The 25,464-nt window shown below is 40.4% G+C and overlaps 1 protein-coding gene across 1 annotated transcript in view; it reads left to right on the forward strand.

The window, feature by feature from the left end:
* The window catches only part of SLC5A7 (solute carrier family 5 member 7), a 35,569-nt gene extending 10,592 nt beyond the window's left edge, over window positions 1-24,977 (forward strand). Inside the window, 5 exon segments of the mRNA XM_040421967.1 lie at window positions 2,323-2,471; window positions 18,160-18,303; window positions 22,010-22,163; window positions 22,642-22,859; window positions 23,815-24,977. Coding sequence (XP_040277901.1) covers window positions 2,323-2,471; window positions 18,160-18,303; window positions 22,010-22,163; window positions 22,642-22,859; window positions 23,815-24,444 — 1,295 coding nt within the window. The 3' untranslated portion in view covers window positions 24,445-24,977.
* Window positions 24,978-25,464: the final 487 nt, after the last annotated feature.

Here is a 25,464-nt window from a genome sequence, read left to right on the forward strand (position 1 = left end):
ATTAACCCCTTAGGTGCCGCACCTGAAGGGGTTAATTGTACTATCATATCCCCCTGTAAGAGATCAGGGCTGCCAGGCAGCAGGGGGCAGACCCCCCCCTCCCCAGTTTGAATATCATTGGTGGCCAGTGCGGCCCCCCCCCTCCTCCCTCTATTGTAATAATTCGTTGGTGGCACAGTGTGCCCCCCCCCCTTCCTCCCTCTATTGTAATAAATCGTTGGTGGCACAGTGTGCGCCCCCCCCCCTTCCTCCCTCTATTGTAATAATTCATTGGTGGCACAGTGTGCGCCCCCCATTGGCCCCCCCTCCCTCTATAGCATTAACAACATTGGTGGCCAGTGTGCGGCCTCCCATCTTCCCCCCCCCCCCCCCCCCCCGATCATTGGTGGCAGCGGGTTACTAGCAATAGTACAATAGTAAAAGATTCATACTTTACCTGGGAGCTTGGGAGCTGCGAGGTTCGTGTCCGGCCGGGAGCTCCTCCTACTAGTAAGTGACAGTTCATTTAGCAATGCGCCGCACAGACCTGTCACTTACCAGTAGGTGGAGCTCCCAGCCGGACACGAACATCGCAGCAGCAGCCTGGAGCAGGTAAGTATGAATCTTCTACTATTGTACTATTGCTAAGTAACCATGGCAACCAGGACTGTAGTAGCGTCCCGGTTGCCATGGTTACCGATCGGAGCCCCAGCGATTAAACTGGGACTCCGATCGGAACTCCGCTGCCACCAATGATGGGGGGGGGGAGAGATGGGAGGCCGCACACTGGCCACCAATGTTGTTAATGCTATAGAGGGAGGGGGGGCCGATGGGGGGCGCACACTGTGCCACCAACGAATTATTACAATAGAGGGAGGGTGGGGGGCCGCACTGGCCACCAATGATATTCAAACTGGGGAGGGGGGGGGGAGGGTCTGCCCCCTGCTGCCTGGCAGCCCTGATCTCTTACAGGGGGCCGTGATCAGCACAATTAACCCCTTCAGGTGCCGCCCCCTGTAAGAGATCGGGTGCTGCCAGGCAGCAGGGGGCAGTCTTGTACACAGTTTGTAGTGTATTCTAACTAGAAGCGTCCCCATCACCATGGGAACGCTTCTGTGTTAGAATATACTGTCGGTTCTGAGTTTTCACGAAGTGAAAACTCAGCTTTGAAAAAGCTTTTATGCAGACGGATCTTCGGATCCGTCTGTATAAAAACTAACCTACGGCCACGGATCACGGACACGGATGCCAATCTTGTGTGCATCCGTGTTCTTTCACGGACCCATTGACTTGAATGGGTCCGTGAACCGTTGGCCGTGAAAAAAATAGGACAGGTCATATTTTTTTCACGGCCAGGAAACACGGCTCACGGATGCGGCTGCCAAACGGTGCATTTTCCGTTTTTTCCACGGACCCATTGAAAGTCAATGGGTCCGCGAAAAAAAAACGGAAAACGGCACAACGGCCACGGATGCACACAACGGTCGTGTGCATGAGGCCTAAATCGCATTTTTTTCACAATGAGGATTTTCCTATGAATCTCCCTAGCATCTGCACACGTCTCTCCCTGTCTATGAAATGATTCCTCTCACTTTCCTTACCCTGCACTAGTAAATCGCTTCTTTCCTTTTTTTTAAAATAATTACTTTTACTCTCCCTAGCGCCTGCATACACGTCTGTCCCTGAACAAAGTATAATAGTGAATGGCAGATTCTAATATGGCCGCCATATTTATAGGGCTTTGACATCACAGGGCTGGCTGGCTGCTAATTGGCTGCATGCATGGCATTATGGGTCATCCCGCCTTCCCAGAGTTCCTTGCCCCATGTCCTTACACGTGTAGCCGCCATTTTAGCCGCCATTGTAGCCGGCTAGCCGCCATGTTAGGAAAAATTGTGTTTCGTGACCACGAAGCGCGAGGAAATTCGTATTCGTTCAGAATCAAATTTTTCCTGAAATTTGGAATGAATTCGACTTCGTCAGCTTCGATTCTCTCATCTCTAATTATAAAGTACAGCTTGTCCCACAAAAAACTTAACTTATGGCTTTTTGAACAGAAAAATAAAATACTTATGGCTCGGGAAAAGCAAGAAGTAAAATTGAAAAAACATGGAAAAGTACCAGAATACTTGACTCTCAGAAAAGCCAATGTGAACAGAGCCTTAAAACATATAACAGCATTCTGCTAACCCATGGTCTTGAAAAAACAATATGCATATACACAATGAAGTGACATGCATGCAACAGTATTAAAAGACGCTGGCCTATGGAGTCTGCTGAGGTTTAGATGATACACCAACATCACATTAATTTATTTGTCTTTTTGTATGTTTTTCTCACAAGGTGCCACCATAAGTGTTATAGTGGACATTGACATCAACATTTCAGTGGTAGTCTCTGCCTTGATTGCCATTTTCTATACCCTTGTTGGTGGATTGTATTCGGTAGCCTACACCGATGTTGTTCAGCTCTTCTGCATCTTTATAGGACTGGTGAGTAGACATAAAAGCAAACTATAATATTTTTTATTACCTTTTCTAGTCACTTTAAGTTGAAAGCTAAGGGCTTGTGCCAACATGGATTAAAATTCATTGTGCATTTCCATGACAGAAATCTGAAATAAGAAATAAGTTCACAGGTTATATGACAAGTCAGATTCTATAATAATGAAAGCAAAAAGCCCTACGCTGACTATTAACCCCTGGGGATGCCATGTCTTGTGGCAATACACATCGGGATTATTCTATAAAAGTTAAAATGAGTGAATTGTACAAACTGAATTCACTCAAAATCAGCCTTCTTGAACAGTAAAGGGCTGGCCCCACTGCTCAAAAGACTCCCCCCTTCCCTTTAATTGATAGGGCCAGGCATCTTGTGCCTGTACAGCTGCTCCGAGTAGCAGTGCAATCTCTAGGCCCTGCTACTGCCTGAGCGGCACAGCTGTCGACTTTGCATGCGCCGCTACACATCCGGGAGTTTCTTGAGCAGCAGGGCCAGCCCTCACCGCACAAGAAGGATGATTTTCAAATGAGTTGGATTTATGCAAATCGATGTGCGCATCTCTAGATACAAGTCTTCAGCTCCCACACTGTTAGAATGTATTTATGTAGTAACAGTTATGGTTATATTGGTCATATTTTGTATTTATTTTATATTCAGTTTGCACAATGTGTCTCTTATTAGTATGCACACATCCAAGGGAGGGGTGTGGCAGGCGCAGCACTATGAAGTATCTTTTGCGCTGTGGCATTAGAAGAATTTTGATATCTCTGACCTTTTAGTCTAACCAGACTGTCTATTACTCTGTAATTCCTATAGGGCCGTTCTATGGAAACAGTAGGTTTAAAGAGCACACCAAATGCTTGAAATAACTTCTTTATTAACTTCAACTTTTCTTCATATATAACACTGCCGCCTCTGCAGTGGATAATCAATGTACAAAACACGTGTTGAAAAGATATCACAAAATGGCAGTATGCATAAGATGGTGGTTCAACTTTTCAATCTTGTCATTCAACATAAAATGGTGGATATATTTCTCTCTTGAGTATCTGTACTCTCACTTTAAGTTATTTAAGCACTTTATGATATCTCTGAGAGGTATATCTGAGATCTAACTAATAGTTCACTTGCTGAATTTGGTCACAATTTGCACTATGCAGTTAGCAGTAACTATTTGCAGATTGGTTGAGTATGATCTGGTATGGTTGTATGCAATTTGGATTGCAATATGGAATTTGAATTTGGATTATGAACTTTGTAGTTTGCTATTGATTTGTAGTTTACAATTGGATTTGGTGGAACTGTAAGTAAACACACATATAACTGGTTCAGTATACAGTTCAAATCACTATAATAACAGTAGGAACATTATATAACTGTTTTAAATACCTATTTTGGCCTCTCTGCTTCCATGAAACACAAGTCTTAGTAGAGTGAATGTCTGTTCAGCTTCTCTCTCTGGTGAATAATGATTCCAGTAGCTCCTGCTAGGGGAATTTCCCACACAAGCTGTGTGTGAGGCTGGCTATAATTGGTCAAAACTCCTGGGCTGTGTGAGGCTGGCTAGGATTGGTCAAGACTCCTGCCCAGCAACAACAATTTAACACTATGCTTTCTGTTGTTTATGCTGTGTCACTGAGCTTACCTCACATTAATATAATGAATCTTAAAGGCATATTATCTTTTCTGCTTCTGTGAACACAATATATAACAGTTATATGACATCCAAACATAAAGTCACTGTAAATAACTCTGCTTTTGTCTTTAACACACAAACATAGGAACTGTATTAAGGTTATTGGCAGGTCTAGCTGTATAAACACACAAGCTATATTAGCAACCTAGGACAGATCTTAGCTGGCCAGCTACACTCCCACCAAAATTACCTATAATTCTATGTTCTTAGTAGTAGGCCTTAACCATGAATTTGAGGAATTTTCCATCATGTTCTCAACTTCCAAGTGTCTTTTATCACTCTCAAGTAGAACAACTAACTTTTGTATAGGACATTCCAACTTGAGTGGAGTAGTGAGACTTTTTCCTTTTTTGTCAAGTTTTGAGTCTCCTATTTGTAACAACACTCTTCTTACTAGTTTGTCTTCATCCTTTAGAACTTCTAGAACTTTGGCCAATTTCCATTGACTTCACTAACACTATGTCACCAACTTGGACATTTCTTCTGGGTTTTTGCCATTTACTTCTTAACATAAGATTGGCAGAGTACTCTTTTCTCCATCTATTCCAAAACTGTTCTGATAGATATTGAACTCTTCGCCATCTCCTTTTGGCATATAAATCCTCTTTGGTGAACTTGCCAGGCGGTGGCTGTATGTAATCAGACTTAAGGTGAAGTAGATGGTTGGGAGTTAAAGGGTCCAAACTTGTTGGGTCGTTGATGTTATCAACTGTAAGTGGACGACTGTTAACAATAGACATTACTTCATAGAACAGGGTCCTAAGTGAAGCATCATCTATTCTTCCGGCGTTCTTTTTCAACACTGAACTTAACACATTTCTTACAGTTCTGATTTGTCTTTCCCAAACTCCTTCTGTATGGCTTGCATGTGGAGCATTCATATGAAAATCACACTGTTTCTCTAACAAATACTCAGTTACCTTTTCTTTATCGATCTCTTTTAGAGCTTTCTTCAATTCATTCTTTGCTCCGACAAAATTATATCCTTGGTCAGATCTAAGCTCTGTGATGGTACCTCTAATGGCTATGAAACATCTCAAGGCATTGATGAATGCGTCAGTTGACATATCCTCTAACATTTCCAGGTGAATTGCTCTGGAGTTCAGACATGTAAATATTAGTCCATATATCTTGTACTCCTTGCGGTTATGTTTGGTGATGAATGGGCCAAAACAATCCATTCCACTATAAAGAAATGGTGGTGATGGGTTTACACGATCTGCCAGTAAATCTGGCATTCTTTGTTCTTCGGTAGGCCTACGTGCCTTTCTGCAGACTACATATTTACTTATATACTTTGCTATAACTTTGCTTCCTTTCACTATCCAGTAACCACCTTCTCTCAAACAGCTTTGGGTAAAGCTTCTTCCTTGATGCAAGGATATGTTGTGGTAGTGATCAATAATCAATCTTGTGAAGGTAGAGTTTTTGGGTAGAATTGCTGGATGCTTTTCTCTGCTAGGTAACAATGCATTTTCCAGTCTCCATCCCACCTTCAGTATACCATCCTGCAGAACAATATTTAGCTTGTACAATGGGTGGTTGTTTGGAAGCCTTTTAGGTTCTTGACTAAGTCTCTTCAACTCTTCACTGTAGAATCTCTGTTTAAGTCTTATGACTGTTTCTTCAGCTTCCATTTTTTCTTCTACATTCAACAATTCCTTCTTTCTGATTCCCTTTGCCAAACGTTGAATTCGAGTTACTACATTTATGACCGTATTCCATTTTGAACATCTGGCTAGTCTTTCAAGTATGTCATCTTGACACTTGGCAGCAGTGCTCAATGTTTGTACAACTTTTACTTCTGGATCACCCAAAGACAATTCTGTGTAACCTTTACTGGACGTGATTTCCTTTTCCCACAGGAACTCTGGGCCTGTGAACCAATTAGAATTTTTTAATTCTGTTACATTCAGGCTTCTTGAAGCATGATCTGCTGGGTTATGCTTTGTCAATGTGATGCCAATGTTCTGGATTTGTTATTTCCCGAATTTTCTCAACTCTGTTAGCGAAAAAGATATGGAATCTTCGTGCTTCGTTGTTTATGTATCCTAGGACAACTTGTGAGTCTGTCCAAAAATATTCTTTATCTATTTTCATTTCCAATTCTTCTCTCAAAAACTTGCTTACTTATGCTGAAACTACGGCTGCTGTCAGTTCAAGTATTGGTATTGTCTGAATACTGGTAGGTGTGACTCTGGCCTTCCCCATAACCAGGGCACAGTGTGTCTTTTCTTCTCCTATTACTCTGATGTAGGAGCACTGACCATAACCATTACTACTGGCATCTGAAAAAGGATTAAGTTCTATTTTCTAGTACTTTCCGAAATCATGAGGTACAAAACATCTGGGTATCCGAACTTTTCTCAAGTTTTGCAAATTTTCAAGTATGGGCTCATCCCATCCCAACTTCTGTCTGCATAATTCTTGTAGTATTTATTTTGCTCTGAGGATTACTGGGGCCAAGAATCCCAATGGATCAAATATAGAAGCCACTGCGGAAAGAATGGTACGTCTAGTTGCAATTTTCTCTTCAATAGATACTTCAAAGAAGAACTTGTCATTCTTTACATTCCATCCCAATCCAAGTACGTTCTGGACTGAAAGAGGAGCATAATTGAGATCTACATTCATCATTGTTGATGCACGTTCAGAGTCACTGATGGATTCCAGTACCTCTCTGTTGTTTGAGATTAATTTATGAAGGCGCAGGTTTCCTCTTGCGCATAACTCTTGGCTTTCTTTCACTAGTTTGATTGCAGATTCTGTGGACTCTAGACTTATGAGACCATCATTTATATAAAAGTTTTTCTTCAGAAAATTTGCTGCTGATGGGCAATCCTTTTCATTCTGATTGGCCAGGTACTTCATACCATAATTGGCACAACCTGGAGATGATGCTGCTCCAAACAAGTGTACTTTCATTCTATATTCTGCTGGCTATGTTTCTGTATCTCCGTTCTCCCACCATAGAAACCTCAGGAAGTCTCTATCTTCATTCTTCACATGAAACTGGTGAACATATTTTCAACGTAGCACATGACCTCTACGGGATACTTTTTGAATCTACAGAGTACTCCAGGCAGAGTGTTTGTAAGATCTGGTCCTTTTAGTAGATGATCATTCAACGCAACACCATTGTACTTTGCTGAGCAATCAAATACTACTCTAATGTTATCTGGTTTCTTTGAGTGGTAAAACCCTTAATGTGGGATGTACCATACTTCTCCTTCTTTAGGTTGGTTATTAACTTTCTCTGCATGTCCTTCTTCAAGGATGCCTTCCATGAATTTCAAATAATCATTCTTGAGTTTGGGATCTCTTCCCAACCTTTTCTTCAAACATTTCAATCTTGCTAGGGCAAGATTTCTGTTATTTGGCAGACGAGGTCGCTCTGTTAAGGGTAAGGGCATTTCAAGATGACCTTGTTGATTCTGCCGAATACTTTCTTCTAGAGTGTGTACGAACTTTAGGTCTTCTTGGGAAACACTCTTTTCTTTAAAACTTATGTCTGCAAAGACGGATTCAAGGATTTTGATTACTTTTGCTGGACTTACAGTTGGTAACTCTTGGACAGATATTCGATGACACAATCCTATCACCTGTCTTGAGTTTGCGATCTGCTGTTTTCCTCCAACAACACCCTATCCTAGATCAGTTTGAACAGCGTAGGGTTCACCCTTTCCTCCTGTGATTACCTTTCGTGGCACCAAGCCTTCGGGACAATCGTAACCTATCAACAGTCGAACACCAAACTCCTTCAACAGGGACATTTCATGAGATATGACAGAAAGGTGCGCCCATTTATTGGCTGTTTCACAGGTAGGTATGCGATCTCGATCTAGAGGTACAGTACAGACCAAAAGTTTGGACACACCTTCTCATTCAAAGAGTTTTCTTTATTTTCATGACTATGAAGGCATCAAAACTATGAATTAACACATGTGGAATTATATACATAACAAACAAGTGTGAAACAACTGAAAATATGTAATATTCTAGGTTCTTCAAAGTAGCCACCTTTTGCTTTGATTACTGCTTTGCACACTCTTGGCATTCTATTGATGAGCTTCAAGAGGTAGTCCCCTGAAATGGTCTTCCAACAGTCTTGAAGGAGTTCCCAGAGATGCTTAGCACTTGTTGGCCCTTTTGCCTTCACTCTGCGGTCCAGCTCACCCCAAACCATCTCGATTGGGTTCAGGTCCAGTGACTGTGGAGGCCAGGTCATCTGGCGCAGCACCCCATTACTCTCCTTCATGGTCAAATAGCCCTTACTTTCAAAGTTTTCCCAATTTTTTGGCTGACTGACTGACCTTCATTTCTTAAAGTAATGATGGCCACTCGTTTTTCTTTACTTAGCTGCTTTTTTCTTGCCATAATACAAATTCTAACAGTCGATTCAGTAGGACTAGTGTTGAGCGCGAATATTCAAATTTCGAATTTTTATCTCGAATATCGCAATTCCGAGATTTCACGAATATTTAGAATATAGTTCCATATATTCGCGAAATCGAATATACGTATTTTTTTATTTTATTTTTTTCATCTGAAAATATATGATTCCTCCCTGCTTCTTGCTTGTGGGTCAATGAGCCATTGGCCCACAAGCAACTGAATTGAAGCTGGAAGGAATCACGTTTTCAGATGGACCGGAATATTCGAAATAAAAAATATATAGCTGTATATTCAATTTTAGAATATTCGTCCTATTCTAATCGAAACCAATAATCTCGGTTATAATATTCGAGTTCACGAATATTACAACAGAAAAATCGTAATGGTTAATATGTGTGCCCGAGCGCATGACAAAATCGTTATTTAATCAACTTCAGCATACAACAAACACCCCGACAAGCGTCCCCGTCACCATGGGAACGCCTGTGGGTTAGAAAATACCATCGGATTTGAGTTTTCCCTGAGATCGTAAAACCTCAGATCCGATGGTATATTCTAACCCACAGGCGTTCCTATGGTGACGGGGACGCTTGTCGGGGAGCAGTATGCCAAAGTGGAATATTATTGCTCTAACTTCGTATTTTAGAATATTCTTAATATTGCTCTAACGTCGTCTTTTAGAATATTCGTAATATTCTAAAAGACAGAGTTAGAGCAATATTACGAATATTCTAAAAGACGAAGGTAGAGCAATATTAAGAATATTAGTAAAATACACATAGATTGTAATTTAGCTAATATAGTGCTATAATCCTTTTTTTTTTTGTCTAATTTTTTTTGCCTCTTCTAAACTTCAGTTTTGGAAAATATGTACACTATTAAAAAAAATTACTTTAGCAGTATATTAGCTAAATTACAATCTATATGTGTATTTTACGAATATTCTTAATATTGCTCTAACTTCGTCTTTTAGAATATTCGTAATATTGCTCTAACTCCGTCTTTGAGAATATTACAAATATTCTAAAAGACGAAGTTAAAGCAATATTAAGAATATTCGTAAAATACACATATAGATTGTAATTTAGCTAATATACTGCTATAGTAATTTTTATTAATAGTGTGCATATTTTCCAAAACTGAAGTTCAGAAGAGGCAAAAAAAAATTGAGAAAAAAAAAAGGATTATAGCACTATATTAGCTAAATTACAATCTATATGTATATTTTACGAAAATTCATAATATTGCTCTAACTTCGTCTTTTTGAATATTACGAATATTCTAAAAGACTAAGTTAGAGCAATATTAAGAATATTCGTAAAATACACATATTAGCCTAGCCATAGTCATAGGAACGTTGCCTTATACAGAAAAAAAAAAAAAAATTGTACGATTAATTTAATCGCATATTATTCGCGATAAAAGAAATAATTACGAATATTCGATTTTGTCGAATATAATACGAATATTCAATCGAATATTCGCAAAATATCGCGAAATCGAATATGGCACCTCCCGCTCATCACTAAGTAGGACTATCAGCTGTGTATCCACCTGACTTCTCCTCAACGCCACTGATAGTCCCAACCCCATTTATAAGGCAAGAAATCCCACTTATTAAACCTGACAGGGCACACCTGTGAAGTGAAAACCATTTCAGGGGACTACCTCTTGAAGCTCATGAAGAGAATGCCAAGAGTGTGCAAAGCAGTAATCAAAGCAAAAGGTGGCTCCTTTGAAGAACCTAGAATGTGACATATTTTCAGTTGTTTCACACTTGTTTGTTATGTATATAATTCCACATGTGTTAGTTCATAGTTTTGATGCCTTCAGTGTGAATCTACAATTTTCATAGTCATGAAAATAAAGAAAACTCTTTGAATGAGAAGGTGTGTCCAAACTTTTGGTCTGTACTGTATATCGTCTTTTGTATAAGCTGGAGGTAGATTTAATGTGAAGTTTGAATGAAGTCCTCTAACTCTCAGTCCTTTGACCCTTTGACTGTTCACTAATGTGTCTCTCCCCGTCATTGTGGTAAGTTTGAGCTTCTGGTTCTGTAGTCACTCTGGGCATCCAGTAGCGCATAGGCGTATACCTTCTTGTTCCTCCTTTTAGGAATTGAAATGCAAACTGGCAAAACCATTGATATGCCGTTGCTTTCTCCTTCCCTCACTCTGCAAGAGAATACCGATACTTTCTTTCCTTCCTTAGTATCTTTAGGTATTGAGGATTTATTTTTCTTTGGACGTTCTTCATGTAGTGGTGTAGAATAGCTTCCTTTGCAAAGGCTGCATGTGGCCTTTCTTTTACACTCCTTAGTAACATAGCATTTTTTACACAACCGAAACACAGTTTATTCTCAAGTACAAACCTTTTATTTTCATCTGGGAACTTCTCCTTTAATTGTTGGCACTTGTGTATGGAGTGGTTTCTTTCCACAGAACATACACTTCAAGATAGTCTGAAGATTTGTTGTTTCGATCTCTCTACTGATCCCAGTAAAGACTTTGAACTTGCTCTCGTAAGTATCTGGACCTTTAGCTGCTGTGTTGGTTGCAAAGCTAGTTGCTCTTGCATGTCTTATCTCTCTTGCAGGCCTTTCTTCTACGTATTTTAAGACGTAAGATGTTACTGGATTACATACTATCCGTGCTTCCTTATTGACGAACTCAGAGAACTCTTTAAAACTTGGGAAGTTCTTGCCTAGATCTAACTGTTTAGTTACATAGCGATTCCATCTAGAAGCCACTTCTTCAGGTAGCTTGGCTAGCATCCTGTGGTTTTCTAGATAGTCGTTCAGTACTTCTAGACCTTAAACATGTGGGATGGCAATGTTGCATGCTTGTAGGAAGTCACCCTACTTTTGGAGTCTGAAGTGTTCTTTAGGACCTATTTTAGGCCAGTTATTAAATTTCTCTCTAAAAGCTCTTTGTACTAAGAAAGGATGACCATATCTTGCATTTAATTTTTCCCAAGCTTGCTTGTAGGCATATTCATGTTTTCTATAGAAGTTATCTTCAAGAACTTTCTTTGCTTCCTCACTAACATATCTCTGAAGGTAGAATAACTTGTCGACTGGACTGAAGCAATGATGCTCAATGATCATTTCAAAACTTGCCTTCCACTCTATGAACTTCAGTACATCTCCCGAAAAGACAGTAGGTTCCGGAATAGGAAGTCTAGTTAGGACTGTTCTCTGTGGTCTTGCTGGGACAATGGTTGTAACATTCTCCTGAGGATTGCCGTGGCATCTTGGAATACAATCATCCGGTTCTATTTTCTCACTTATTTCTGAATTAGGCGAGTCCCTTTCTTCTTCTTTTCTGGTAGAGATAGAGGGTAAATCCACACACCTTTTTCCTAACACTGGACTAGGCCTCTCTTTATCTTTCTGATCAGGGATGAAAGGATGATGACTTATTTCCTCACTAAGTGCTGGAGATTTCCTTCCATTCTCCTGGGAGTATGTAGGAAATTCTGCTTCTTCACTTAGTACAGATTTGAACCTATGACTCTTCTCATATCCTCTTTGTGTTCTCTGAGACTGGCTTCTATGATCTTAACTTCTTTTTGCCTTTCCAGACTTTTCAATTCAGCTTCCATTTGATGGCGTTGTACATCCTTTTCAGCTTCCTTTTCAGCCACCAGTTGGCACTGTGCCTCGATTGCAGCTTCCATCTCAATTTCTGCTCTCTTGACAGCAAGTTGTTAAGCTAATTCCTTTATTTTGGCTGAAGTACTTGAGGACTCTGATACGGGGGTGGCACTTCTACTAGCGAAGGAAGTCCAACTTGTAATTGTGGTTCCACCTAAGGACCTAGCAAAGTCTCTCATAAAGAGCTCGTTCATTCTCCTTCTTGCTTTAACTTCATCATTGTTTTCTGCAGATGATAGTTCTCTCATAAGCTTTACTAAATCTTTAGTGACTGCAGTACATGTGTCCATGTTCCTTACAATATCCTGGGAAGATGTCGTAAGTAACTGCAGGTTGACAAATGCTGCCATAAGCTCTGATTCAGATTCTTCTACCGTCTCTACCATATCACTCAAGTTCCCTTTTATACTTTCTTGTTTTAACTTTCCACGAATGCCTTTAATGTATAATTTCCACTTCTCATACATTTTGGCGAACTTTTTTCCTTTTAATGCTAATTCTTGCTCCAAATTTTCCAGCATCTTTTGGGTCAGTTTTCTGGCACATGATGAACGTCTTAGTTCATCTGCTTGGGCTATATTGGTTTGAGGCAAGACTAATGCTGCATCAGACTCTTCTACCTCAGACAGGTTCCCATGCTCTTCAACTTCTACTCTATCTATCTTTGCATCCTCTAACAGTGGTATGGTAATACTATGCTCAGACGTTTTACTTTAAATGCAATACTGACAAACAATACGAATAATAAGATGCCTTTCACTTTAAATGCAATATTGACAAATGCAGAAATAAATGACTTTTACTTTAAATGTAACAGCGATAAATGCAGGCAATAAATGACTTTCACTTTAAATGCTTTAGAGTCCATATATTACAAACTGTCCTTTGTTTTTACTTTAAAGTCTCTTATTTCTGAACACAAAAAATGTCTCTTTATGCCAAAGCCTATATGCAATGATAAGTAATAAAAGGAAAGCTCTGACCTTATTTTGAAGAGCAGGAACAATTGTCAGTCTTAAAGGAGACTTGTCTTTTCTTGATGTGATGCGATGCTTTGTGCTGACTTGCGATGCACCATGCTGACTTGCGATGATCTGTGCTGACTTGCGATGATCTGTGCCTAGATACGCTGTCTTGCGATGCGCTGGCTTGGATACGCTGACTTGCGATGTGCTGGCTTGGATATGCTGCTGCAGGCTTTGGGCCTAGTGGCGGGAACTAGCTGGCTGCAGTACGTGGCCTCTTCGTGGATAGCGGTGCGGGCACTCTAGCTCTGAATGTTGTTCTCAAACCATGTGTCTGTTTCTCTCTCTAGGGATAGCAGGAGGGTTGGCGCTCTTTCTCTGACTATTAGGCCTTTGCCATTCTGCCACTTTAAGAGTCGGCTGCAGTTTGACTAATGCACACGTTTTATGGCCTCTATGGTAGCTCTGCTGAGGTGTATTTGCTTGCTCACTCAGGGATCAGTTGCTGCACAGGAGCATATGCTGGTGCTCCGCTGCTCTAATGCGCTCTTTTCTGTGCAAGTTGAGGAGTGCTATCGCTTCGCCCACTGAGGGTAATAGTTTTACTGTGGCAAGCGCAGCACTATGAAGTGCCTTTTGCGCTGTGGCATTAGAAGAATTTTGATATCTCTGACCTTTTAGTCTAACCAGACTGTCTATTACTCTGTAATTCCTATAGGGCCGTTCTATGGAAACAGTAGGTTTAAAGAGCACACCAAATGCTTGAAATAACTTCTTTATTAACTTTAACTTTTCTTCATATATAATACTGCCGCCTCTGCAGTGGATAGTCCCTGTACAAAACACGTGTTGAAAAGATATCACAAAATGGCAGTATGCATAAGATGGTGGTTCAACTGTTCAATCTTGTCATTCAACAAAAAATTGTGGATATATTTCTCTCTTGAGTATCTGTACTCTCACTTTAAGTTATTTAAGCACTTTATGATCTCTCTGAGAGGTATATCTGAGATCTAACTAATTGTTCACTTTCTGAATTTGGTCGCAATTTGCACTATGCAGTTAGCATTTGCAGATTGGTTGAGTATGATCTGGTATGGTTGTATGCAATTTGGATTGCAATATGGAATTTGAATTTGGATTGTGAACTTTGTAGTTTGCAATTGGATTTGGTGGAACTCTAAGTAAACACACATATAACTGGTTCAGTATACAGTTCGAATCACTATATTAACAGTAGGAACATTATATAACTGTTTTAAATACCTATTTTGGCCTCTCTGCTTCCATGAAACACAGCTCTTAGTGGAGTGAATGTCTGTTCAGTTTCTCTTTCTGGTGAATAATGATTCCAGCAGCTCCTGCTAGGGAATTTCCCACACAAGCTGTGTGTGAGGCTGGCTGTAATTGGTCAAAACTCCTGGGCTGTGTGAGGCTAGCTAGGGATTGGTCAAGACTCCTGCCCAGCAACAACAGTTTAACCCTATGCTTTCTGTTTTTTCTGCTGTGTCATGAGCTTACCTCACATTAATATAATGAATCTTATAGGCATATTATCTTATAGGAAGAAACTTTAAACGTGCCTTATAAACACATTTTTTTAGGCATGCTTATCAAGCTAACCTAAAATGACTTTTCCCAGACTAAACCTCCCTCCACAACTCCTCTGGCCTAAACTCGATCCTCTAGTAGTCCAAAACCCGAAGCACCACTCCTGTCAGTTCAATAATGGCTCAAATCCTACTTATAACAATCAATTACCTTATGTGTCACCCCCATAAGGGTGACTCTTAGTGTTTCTAGTGTTTCAGTTGCATATTAGCCAGTTACATTTGTTCTGTACATGAACCCTATGAATTTGTAAAGCGCTACGGAATATGGTGCCACTATATAAATAATTTTATTATTATATTATTATATATTATGATATACAATACATGTCTGATAGATGCAAGCATTACCTCTCCAGAATGAACCTCCTGAAACTCCATCCCATCTATTGAGGTGGCTGCCTAATACAACCAGAGAATAAATAGGGGGGAAGGGGGGTTATTCTTCTGTGAGGTTCACAATAATAGCCAAGCATGCTAGCTCTGGTGTTCCCTGACTCCACAGCAAGTGAATGAAGAGGCCATGCACATGCATGACCACCTCTCATTCATTTTGCACCTGGATACTGCTACCAGTGGCAGCCTCACCAGGTGGGACAGGAGTCCGATGACCCACATTCTGGAGATAGCTGCAGTCCCCAGAAGTGGATATGTAATGCCATAACTGTCTAGGGTAGGAACAGCCTGGACTCCAGACTGATGCAGTACAGAAAACCAGCAAAAATGGGGTGAAGGGTTTTGTTTAACTGCTGCTGATTTATTTAGTGCATAGATTATTTCCTACATTGGATACAATTGTGTTCACTTCTCAGCAGAGAGGACTAGGTACATTATGTACAGGTTTGCTGCCTATGATGTCAATGAATAAGATAAATCTTGATTCAATTCGAAGTAAAATGTTACAAATGGTGAGAAATTGAAACATATATAGAAAATATAGGAAAATTGTAGAACTTTTCATTTATACAATGATTAAAGGCTATCTACACTTTTGGGAGCATTTTTTATTATTGCATTGTACTCATTTTGAGCTAAAATATTTTTTTTTTATTGGTTTTATTAAAAATATGGCATCCTCTTTTGTACAGAGCTGACATGCTCTAGTAGCATCCTTTGGATTTTCTGTCTTTTCTGTCAGACCAGGAGCAGACAGACTCCTTATCTCTGCTCTCTGACATTATAAACACTCATTAGAGCTCAGTTCTTCTCATACTATTAAGAATGTGGCTTAATTAAGGTTGTATGACCTCTAGTAGATTAGAGATAAGGTTTATTAGATGACTGGCACAAAGTGAAGGCACCAGACACACAATTAGAAAAACAGTTCACCCTTCGTGACAGAACAGCTCAATATTTTTAATAAAGGCCAATTGAAAAAATTATTTTTAGCCAAGATGAGTAATATGTAATCATAAAAAGAAATTGCCTCTAAAGGTGTGCCTCGCTTCTACGCTTTTTTTCACACACAAATGGAAAACTCTTGATATGCCATGGGAGAAAACTCTAGAATCATTTGTGTGGGTCTGGATAAATTGGGAAAAAAAAACAGCAGTAGAAAGCAATACTTATACTGCAATCAGCAATACTAAATGCAGCTCTATACATATAAACATCCATGTTTTAGCATCCATAAGCAAACACTGATGCTGATGCCATTTAATTTATAAACTATTAGGGTGCCATTTGAACTCCATATATACTATAGGGTCAAAACTTTGTGGACCCCCCCCCCCCCCCTCTCCTAATTATTGAGTCCAGGTGTTTTAGTCACATCCACTGCTAACAGGTACATAAAATAATATATAAAATATTCTGCCATGTAATCTCCATGGACAAACAATGATAGTAGTATGGGTGACGAAGAGCTCAATGACATAAAAGTAGCACTGGTATAGGATGTCACCACTGTCACCAGTCAGTGTATTTTAAGATCTGTTAACTCTCGCACCTTTTTGACGGTAAATGCTCTGATTGTGAAGTGGAAATGTCTAGGGAGTAGCAGCAGCTCACAAGTTGGGGCTGTTAGCTAGTCCGTTTACTACACACACTACATAGATTCACATTGCCTCTGGATGAGGAATCAGCACAAGAACAGTGTATTAGAAGCTTCATGATTTGCATGGTCAAGAAGCTGCACACAAGTCAAAAATCACCAAATAAAATGGGAGGTACTGGCTTGGGTTGCGTAAAGCACAATGCCACTGAACTTTTCAGCAGTGAAAACGTGTTCTCTAGAGAGATTAGTACATTTCACTCTGTGGAAGTCTGATGGATAGATCTGGACTATCAGAATGCATAGCACATACTGTAGAATTTGGTGAAGGATGGACAATGGCTACTTTTCAGGGTTTGGGCTAGGTCCCTAATTTCCAATGAAGGATAATCTCTTAATGCTACAACATTCAAACAGATTTTAGACAATTATTTGCATTCAACTTTGTAGCAACAGTTTGGGGAAAAATCTTTTATGTTCCAGCATGACTGTGCAAAAATTAAAATCCATTAAGACATGGTTTGACGACGTTGGTGTTGGAAAACTCAAGCTGTCTGGACCTCAACCATACCAAAAAACATGAGGGTGAACTGGAATGCTGATCTTGAGTCAGACCTTTTTGTCCAGAATAGGTGGCTGACCTCAGAAAATCTCGTTTGGCTAAATGGGCACAAATTTCCCACAGACACACTCCAAAATCTTGTGGAGGCTATAAAAAGGGGTACAACATCATGGTTTTGGTTCGTATAGGTGTGATGCTCAGGTGTCCACATTCTTTTGGCCACATACCACGTTTGGCGTGTGTTCAATTTTAGCAATATTACATCTACAGTCAAAAACTGCAGTGAATTGCCAAAACATCCAGTGTACAGATTGAGTTTAATTTTCTGTAAGAGTAAAATGATATGTGTTGTCTTTAATAGAATGTCCCCATTGGGTGCTTTTGTCATGGCTATAATTTCTGTAATTCCATGGGCCCCCAATGGAAAATAAATAGCAAGGAACCCAGATGGCAGGCTGAAAAATCAGCTCATTCACTTTCTGATCTGGATCTGTAGGGGGATATTGCTCTGATGAGGAATGATAATGTGATAAGAGGGTTTAAAGAGATATTCTATGAATATCAAATGTATCTATTATCAATCTCTCTATGAGTCGATTTTTCTTTCTGTCTATAAACTAGAAATATTGCTTTATCATTCCAGTGATTTGCCATTTGGCTCATTTTCAATGACTGTCTGGGAATGCCAGACCTGTCTCTGTCATATGACATCCCATAAAATACATTACTTTTTTTAAAGGGAAAATGGCCATGTTTATTACCAGTGTCATTTCATCAGACACACTGTCTCTTTGTGTTGCAGTGGATCAGTGTACCTTTTGCAATGACTCATCCTGCAGTTACAGACATCACAGTGACAGCTGTAGAAGAAGTCTACAAGGATCCTTGGCTGGGCAGCATAAGGAAGGAAGATGCCTGGTCTTGGATTGACAGTTTCTTGCTTCTGGTAAACTAAAATTTTCTAGAAATCTTCTTTTCATATTAACGTTGAGACTTGTGTGAAAAGAACACAGCTTGAAAAGGGAAGACTTCAATATCACCTTTAATTCAGGATGACTTCTGTATTTGAAAAAAACAATTTCCTAAATATTAAATGGACACATTCACAATTTGCTGGAAATAATGTGCCATATTTATAAATGACATTGGGCAATCCTTCCTACAAGCTTCTGGTCTATAAGCTTCAGGCCTTGTTAACACAGTGCAGTTTTGAAGCAGTTATGCGATCACAACAGAACTGGGATTATATAAATCCATGCGCATGCAGCAAGCCCAGGAGTGGAGTGCTCAGGGAGGAAGATAGTGGTGGTGGCAGCAATGATGGTGGTAGTACCATGCTGGTCCTCACTCTGGTGCTGCCTGGGCTCTGCAGTGGTTGGAGGGGCACAACCTTTCTTCCCCTTGGGCACATCCTAGCTTTGGGGCCTCTTGCCCTGGTGTTAAGTGGGGTGCCCTTGATGTGGTTGGGTTTTCAGATGCAAGGCAGGGGACCTGAATAGTAGCAGGCGATACAATATGGCAGCAATGCATGCCATAACGAGGTTGGTTTTAGGGGTAACAGATGGACCGCTTTACTGGCAACTTTAGCAGTTGTAAGTAAAGCTGCTTGCAATGATAGGTACAATTTTCATCAGACGCATTGCATATGCAGCTGTCTCAAGGCTGTGTATAGGGGTTATAAACAGCATATAGATTCCCATTAGTCACTTTCCTCATAACTTGTGCAATCTGCACAAGTTGGCCAAGGCATGCAATTCTTCTCTCTCTTTATTTGCATCTATACAGGGTGCAGTATCTCAGACTGTTTCTGCTCCTCTAGGCTGTGTCCACTCTCAAACAGAAACTCCTCAACTCTCTCCTGGCAGCTGGCAGCTCTAGCCTACAGGGGTGGGACCAGGCCACACCTAACAATTGTTATTAAGGGCTGCCAGTTAACTGTTTCCTCCCTATATGCAGCCTTTGGTGAGGGATACATAGGGAAAACACATTAACCCCTTATGCAGTGGGCTGCCATGCCACATCTTTTAGGGTAAAGTTAAGTATGGTTTTAAATAATGATGTTCAAATTAATTTCCTGTTTTAAAATGTTGCAAGCTTCCTGTGGTGAGCATTAAAGTGGTTTTCAGGGCTAACATATTGATGATCTATCTATAGGATGATAGGCCATCAATATGGGATTGGTGGGGCCCAACACCCTGCAACCCCACTGATCTGCTGTTAGCAATAGCTGCAGTTCCTGGAAGAAAAGAATATATGGAGCCAGGGCCGTCTTTAATATTGATTGGACCCTGGGCAAAAATTTACTTGGGCCCCCCTGGATCCCGCCCTTCCCACACCTTAGTAGGCAATCACGCCCTCCACCACAACACACACACAAAAAATCCACACACCTGGTAGAGTACAGTGAATGACTGTAAATACTTCCAGTTCTGAAGACTCCAGCGGCTCAGGATCAGTGCTCTGGGCAGCTGGGCTCAGGCTGGAAGTGGGCACCACTCTGCAGGAAGGAGACCAGGGCTCGGCTCATCTTAGTGTTACAGTGCACCCCAGCACCCCACAGTATGCAGTATAGCACCCTATAGTATACAGCAACCCATAGTATGCAGTATAGCACCCTATAGTATACAGCACCACACAGTATGCAGTATAGCACCCCACACTATGCAGTACCCTACAGTATATAGTAGAGCAGTATAGCAGCCCACAGCATACAGCACCCCACAGTATACAACACCTCACAGTATACAGTAGAGCAGTATAGCACCCTCACCCGTATACAGCACCCCAAACTATACACTATACAGCCCCCACACTATTACAGTACAGCAGTATAGCACTTCACAATATACAGCACCCACAGTATACAGTATACAGCCCCCACACTATACAGTACAGCAGTATAGCACTCCACAATATACAGCACCCACAGTATACAGCCCCCCACAGTATACAGTACAGCAGTATAGCACTCCACAATATACAGCACCTACGTATACAGTATACAGCCACCCCACACTATACAGTACTGCAGTATAGCACTCCACAATATACAACACCACAGTATACAGTATACAGCCCCCCACATTATACAGTACAGCAGTATAGCACTCCACAATATACAGACCCACAGTATACAGCCCCCCACACTATACAGTACAGCAGTATAGCACTCCACTATATACAGCACCCACAGTATACAGTATACAGCCCCCCCACAGTATACAGTCCCCCACAGTATACAGTACAGCAGTATAGCCACTCACAATATACAGCACCCACAGTATACAGCCCCCCACAGTATACAGCCCCCCACAGTATACAGTACAGCAGTATAGCACTCCACAATATACAGCACCCACAGTATACAGTATAAAGCCCCCCACAGTATACAGTCCCCCACAGTATACAGTACAGCAGCATAGCACTCCACAATATACCGCACCCACAGTATACAGTATACAGCCCCCACAGTATACAGTATACAGCCCCCCCCACAGTATACAGTACAGCAGTATAGCACTCCACAATATACAGCACCCACAGTATACAGTATACAGCCCCCACAGTATACCAGCCCCCCACAGTATACAGTACAGCAGTATAGCACTCCACCATATACAGCCCCCCACAGTATACAGCCCCCCACAGTATACAGGCCCCCCACAGTATACAGGCCCCCACAGTATACAGGCCCCCCACAGTATACAGCACCCACTATACAGTAGTTTTACAGTATATTAGCATAACAGCCCCTGTCACCTTTTTCTGATGTAATCTTCACAAAAAAGCTCCACAGTTAAGGCAAACTTTTATAGCAACACTCCTGGTAGGACCTTGATGACCTCATAGCCATGTGACCAGTAATATTGCTAGGTTACTGGTCACATGGTGATGATGTCATCTAAGGTCCTAGAGAATCACAGCTCTCACAGTACGCTGCCTGGAGTGCAAGCAGGCATGGCATGGCAGCACCCCCTGTGTAGCTGACAGCCTGACACCCAGGGCAGTGGCTAGCAGGGCTCAAGAGGCAGCTGCCTTGGGCCCCCCAGGAGCAACTGGGCCCGGGGCAGCTGCCCCTTTTGCCCCTTGTTAAAGACGGCCCTGTATGGAGCTGAAACAGCACAATTTTGTCAATTGTGTGGTGGCCATTCTCTGGCAATGCAGGTTTTCAATGAATGTGATCTAGGCTGCAGTACCTGAGAACAAGCACTACACACTGTACACAGCTGTGGTCTTCCAGATCTGTATCCTGTTTACTTCCTGTAACCTGCAGCTGCCTGGAAAGTCCTGGAAAACTCCTTTAAGGGCTCATGCGGATGCGTTTATTTGCAGATTAGATACTGACCCATTCACTTCTATAGGGCCCTTTTCTTCCATTCTACGGCTCCGTAAAACAAGTGAAACATGCCCTATACAGTGAAAATCAGGACATGGCCCTATTGAAGTCTATGGGCCCGCAAAAATGCTGAATACTATCAGCGGACATGGTGAACTGTCATTTCTTTTTGTAAAGAAACAAAACATCAGTGGTGACTGTCTGCTTTATGTTGTCTAGCATTGCTCTGTCAATTTATCCTCTATAAAGATACTACTTTTAATGTTGCTCAAGTAAAAATAGCTATGCTATAAGTTTCAAATTTTTAATTTTGTAGATGCTGGGAGGGATCCCCTGGCAGGCATATTTCCAACGGGTCTTATCAGCATCCTCAGCAACCTATGCCCAAGTTCTCTCTATCTTAGCTGCTTTTGGATGTTTAGTGATGGCTATTCCCTCAGTTCTCATTGGTGCTATAGGAGCTTCAACAGGTATGAAAAGTTTACATATTTACATTTTTTCAACGGAAACTTAACAGTATTCTATGGTATTTTTATAGCTACCACCTCTGGGACCCACTCCTATCTTCAGAACAGACATCCCAAAGTAGAAGCAAATTGACGCATGGTCAAAGTGTGCGATGCGCTCTCTATTACTTTGGGAGCCCAATTCTGGAGATAGGATGTGGGCAAGAGGTGGTACCACACCTATCTGACATTGGTGGCATATCCTAGTGATATGTCACCAATGTCTGATATGGGAATACCGCTTTAATCTCTAGACTTGATGATCTTGTACACAGCATATGGTGTATACTATGGACATCAGTGAAAGACACTGATAACTATCCTTATATTCACAGCAGCCTATTAATGTAAGACAAATGCAATTTTTTATTTTTATTTTTTTATTTTTTTTTAGAATGTAGTAGTCTAACGGAAAGCCTTTGCTTCCACATTTTTTTTTTAGAGTGGAATCAAACTGCCTATGGTTTACCGGACCCACAAAGCAGAAATGAAACAGATATGATCCTGCCCATTGTTCTTCAGTATCTGTGTCCTCCTTACATTTCTTTCTTTGGACTTGGTGCCGTATCCGCTGCTGTGATGTCATCCGCTGATTCTTCAATCTTGTCTGCTAGTTCTATGTTTGCCAGAAATATCTATCAGCTTTCATTTAGACAAAATGTAAGTTACTGCTGAGTAATATCACTACTAGACAAGTATTGTCACACATGTTTAAGACAATAATGACCATAAAAAAAATCTATAATACCACACTAACATAACATTAAGACACAGTTTATAAGACTGAAAAAGACATACATTATATCCATTCAGTTCAGTCTGTTAACCTGCAATGTTGATTGAAAAGAATGGAAAAAAAACTCATGAGGTAGAATTCTATTTTCTTCACCTTAGAAAAAAAATCCTTCTCAACTATAACTTGCAATATTAGTACACTCAGGTAATTAATGCATTCCTGTCACTTCTGAACTTTTTGAGTTCACCATCACAACCTAATCTGGCTGACAGTTCCATAGTCTCACTGCTCTTACATAACTAAAACTAAAATACAATGTTTTCCAGTCATGCTAACTAGATGATAAAGGAAGGAATGAGAATAAAGGAAGGTGGAATTAATTGCTGGTGCAATTTCCCTCTACTACAAGAGAAGGTTTAAAAGTTACCCAAATTTAAAATAGAGAGTTATCTAAATTGGTTATTTGGTTTAGAAAACTCATTTTCATATTCATTGTTAGTGGTTTATGAGATAGTACAGAACAGGTCTTTCCAGGATATCATCAGACCTGAGTGGATAGCTTCTACAAAGAGTATATCTTGATCTGAACAACCTGGTATGTCCATGCATCCCATGGTATTATTCTCCTTTTCACCTGCTGATCTTCTGCAGGAAAATAAAACATTTGGTGCCAAGTTCTCCAGCATTTATTCCTTGACTGAGCAATCTGCTGCCTCCTCCAACCATTCAGTATAGCAAAACATGAAATGAATGATAGAGACAGTATAGCAAAGATCATTGGTAATTTTTATAACTCATTTACCTACATATGGGGTCAAAAAAGTGCTGTCTCTTGTAGACATGACTACATTTTTACTCAAATACCATTTTATTTTCCAGGCATCCGAGAGGGAAATCTCCTTGGTTATGAAGATCACAGTCTTTATATTTGGGGCAGGTGCAACAGCCATGGCATTACTTGCTAAGTCGGTATATGGCCTTTGGTACCTGAGCTCTGACTTGGTCTACATCGTCATTTTTCCTCAGCTGCTCTGTGTCTTGTTTATCAAAGGAACCAATACCTATGGCTCTGTTATAGGGTACATCTTTGGGCTTTTTCTACGAATAAGTGGAGGAGAACCATATCTACATCTACAGGCTCTCATCTGTTATGGGGACTGCTATGTAGACAAGAACAACATATATTTACAAAGATTCCCATTTAAAACACTCTCTATGCTGGTTTCATTTTTAAGCAATATTAGCATCTCTTACTTGGCTAAGTATCTATTTGAAAAGGGAATATTGTCACCAAAGTATGACTTCCTAAATGCTGTGGTGGCCAAGCACAGCGAAGAGAACATGGACAAGACAACTCTTGTGAAGAATGATAATATCAATTTGTCAGAGTTAGCTCCAGTGAAGCCAAGACACAGCATAACATTGGGGAACACCTTTGTAAATAAGCAGGCAATCAGTGACTTGGACTCAAGCCCAGAGTCTCCAGAACTTGAGAACAAGGACCTCTGATATAGCCATAATAAGAACGCTACTTCTTAATAATTAGCTATGAAAACTCGATAAATAGAAATAAAGATGGTAAGCAGTGTTTTACTACAATTATATGGTTTATATATGTATGGCATTGCACAATTAAACATACACATCATATCACCCTCTCAGTATGAAGTCACATATTGCTGTTCTTCATACAAACTTTACTAAAATATTGTGATACTTTTTGAGCTAGGTTTTGTTTTACAGACCCAGCAATATTCAATATGTTAAAATACAGATACATACATTGAAGTCCTCTTTACACCAGCCAGCAATCGGGCCCTTGCTAGGAAGGTACATTCCTAGGAACTCTCGTTCCCGATAACTGGCCAGTGTAAAGGTGTAGCCGATCTCCCAATGAACAAGCAATCACTAATTCATCAGGTGAACGCATTGTTGAGACAGACACCAAAAACATTGTTTTGGGGGGTAGCAAATCATACTGTGTAAACAAAAATCTGGTGCCCGGAAAATAAAATTTTCTAGGGTGACAGGCAATCACTGGAGTGATGGTTCATCCCCATTCAGAGCAGATCTAAATGCAGCTGTCACCTCCTCTGATGACCCTCCTATGTGGGCCTGTATTCAATGAAACTACTACACGAAAAATGCCTATTGTGTGTATCTGCAGATTTTCTTTATGCGTAATTCTCCTTAGAACTTAAATGATTAAATAGTAGCCATAGATCACTGCTATATAATTTATAAGATGTGATTACATGGCAGAACATTTCACATTACATAGATTTTATTTTTATGATATGGTTTTATAACACCAGCAGTTCTCCACGTGACCAGGAATAACATATGTAATGGTTTTTTCATTGCTCATTTAACTACAAATTACATTTTATAATATTTACTCAGTATTACTATGGAGAAGTATTAATGGTATAGAAATTATTTAGGCAGCTTTCTAGAAGAACCAAAATTCAACTCATTTTCACAAGTGATTGGACTAGTCAACACCCTTCTCCTTTCCCCTGAAACTTT

The sequence above is a fragment of the Bufo bufo genome, chromosome 3, assembly GCF_905171765.1.
Source record: "Bufo bufo chromosome 3, aBufBuf1.1, whole genome shotgun sequence".
Lineage (NCBI taxonomy): Eukaryota > Metazoa > Chordata > Amphibia > Anura > Bufonidae > Bufo > Bufo bufo.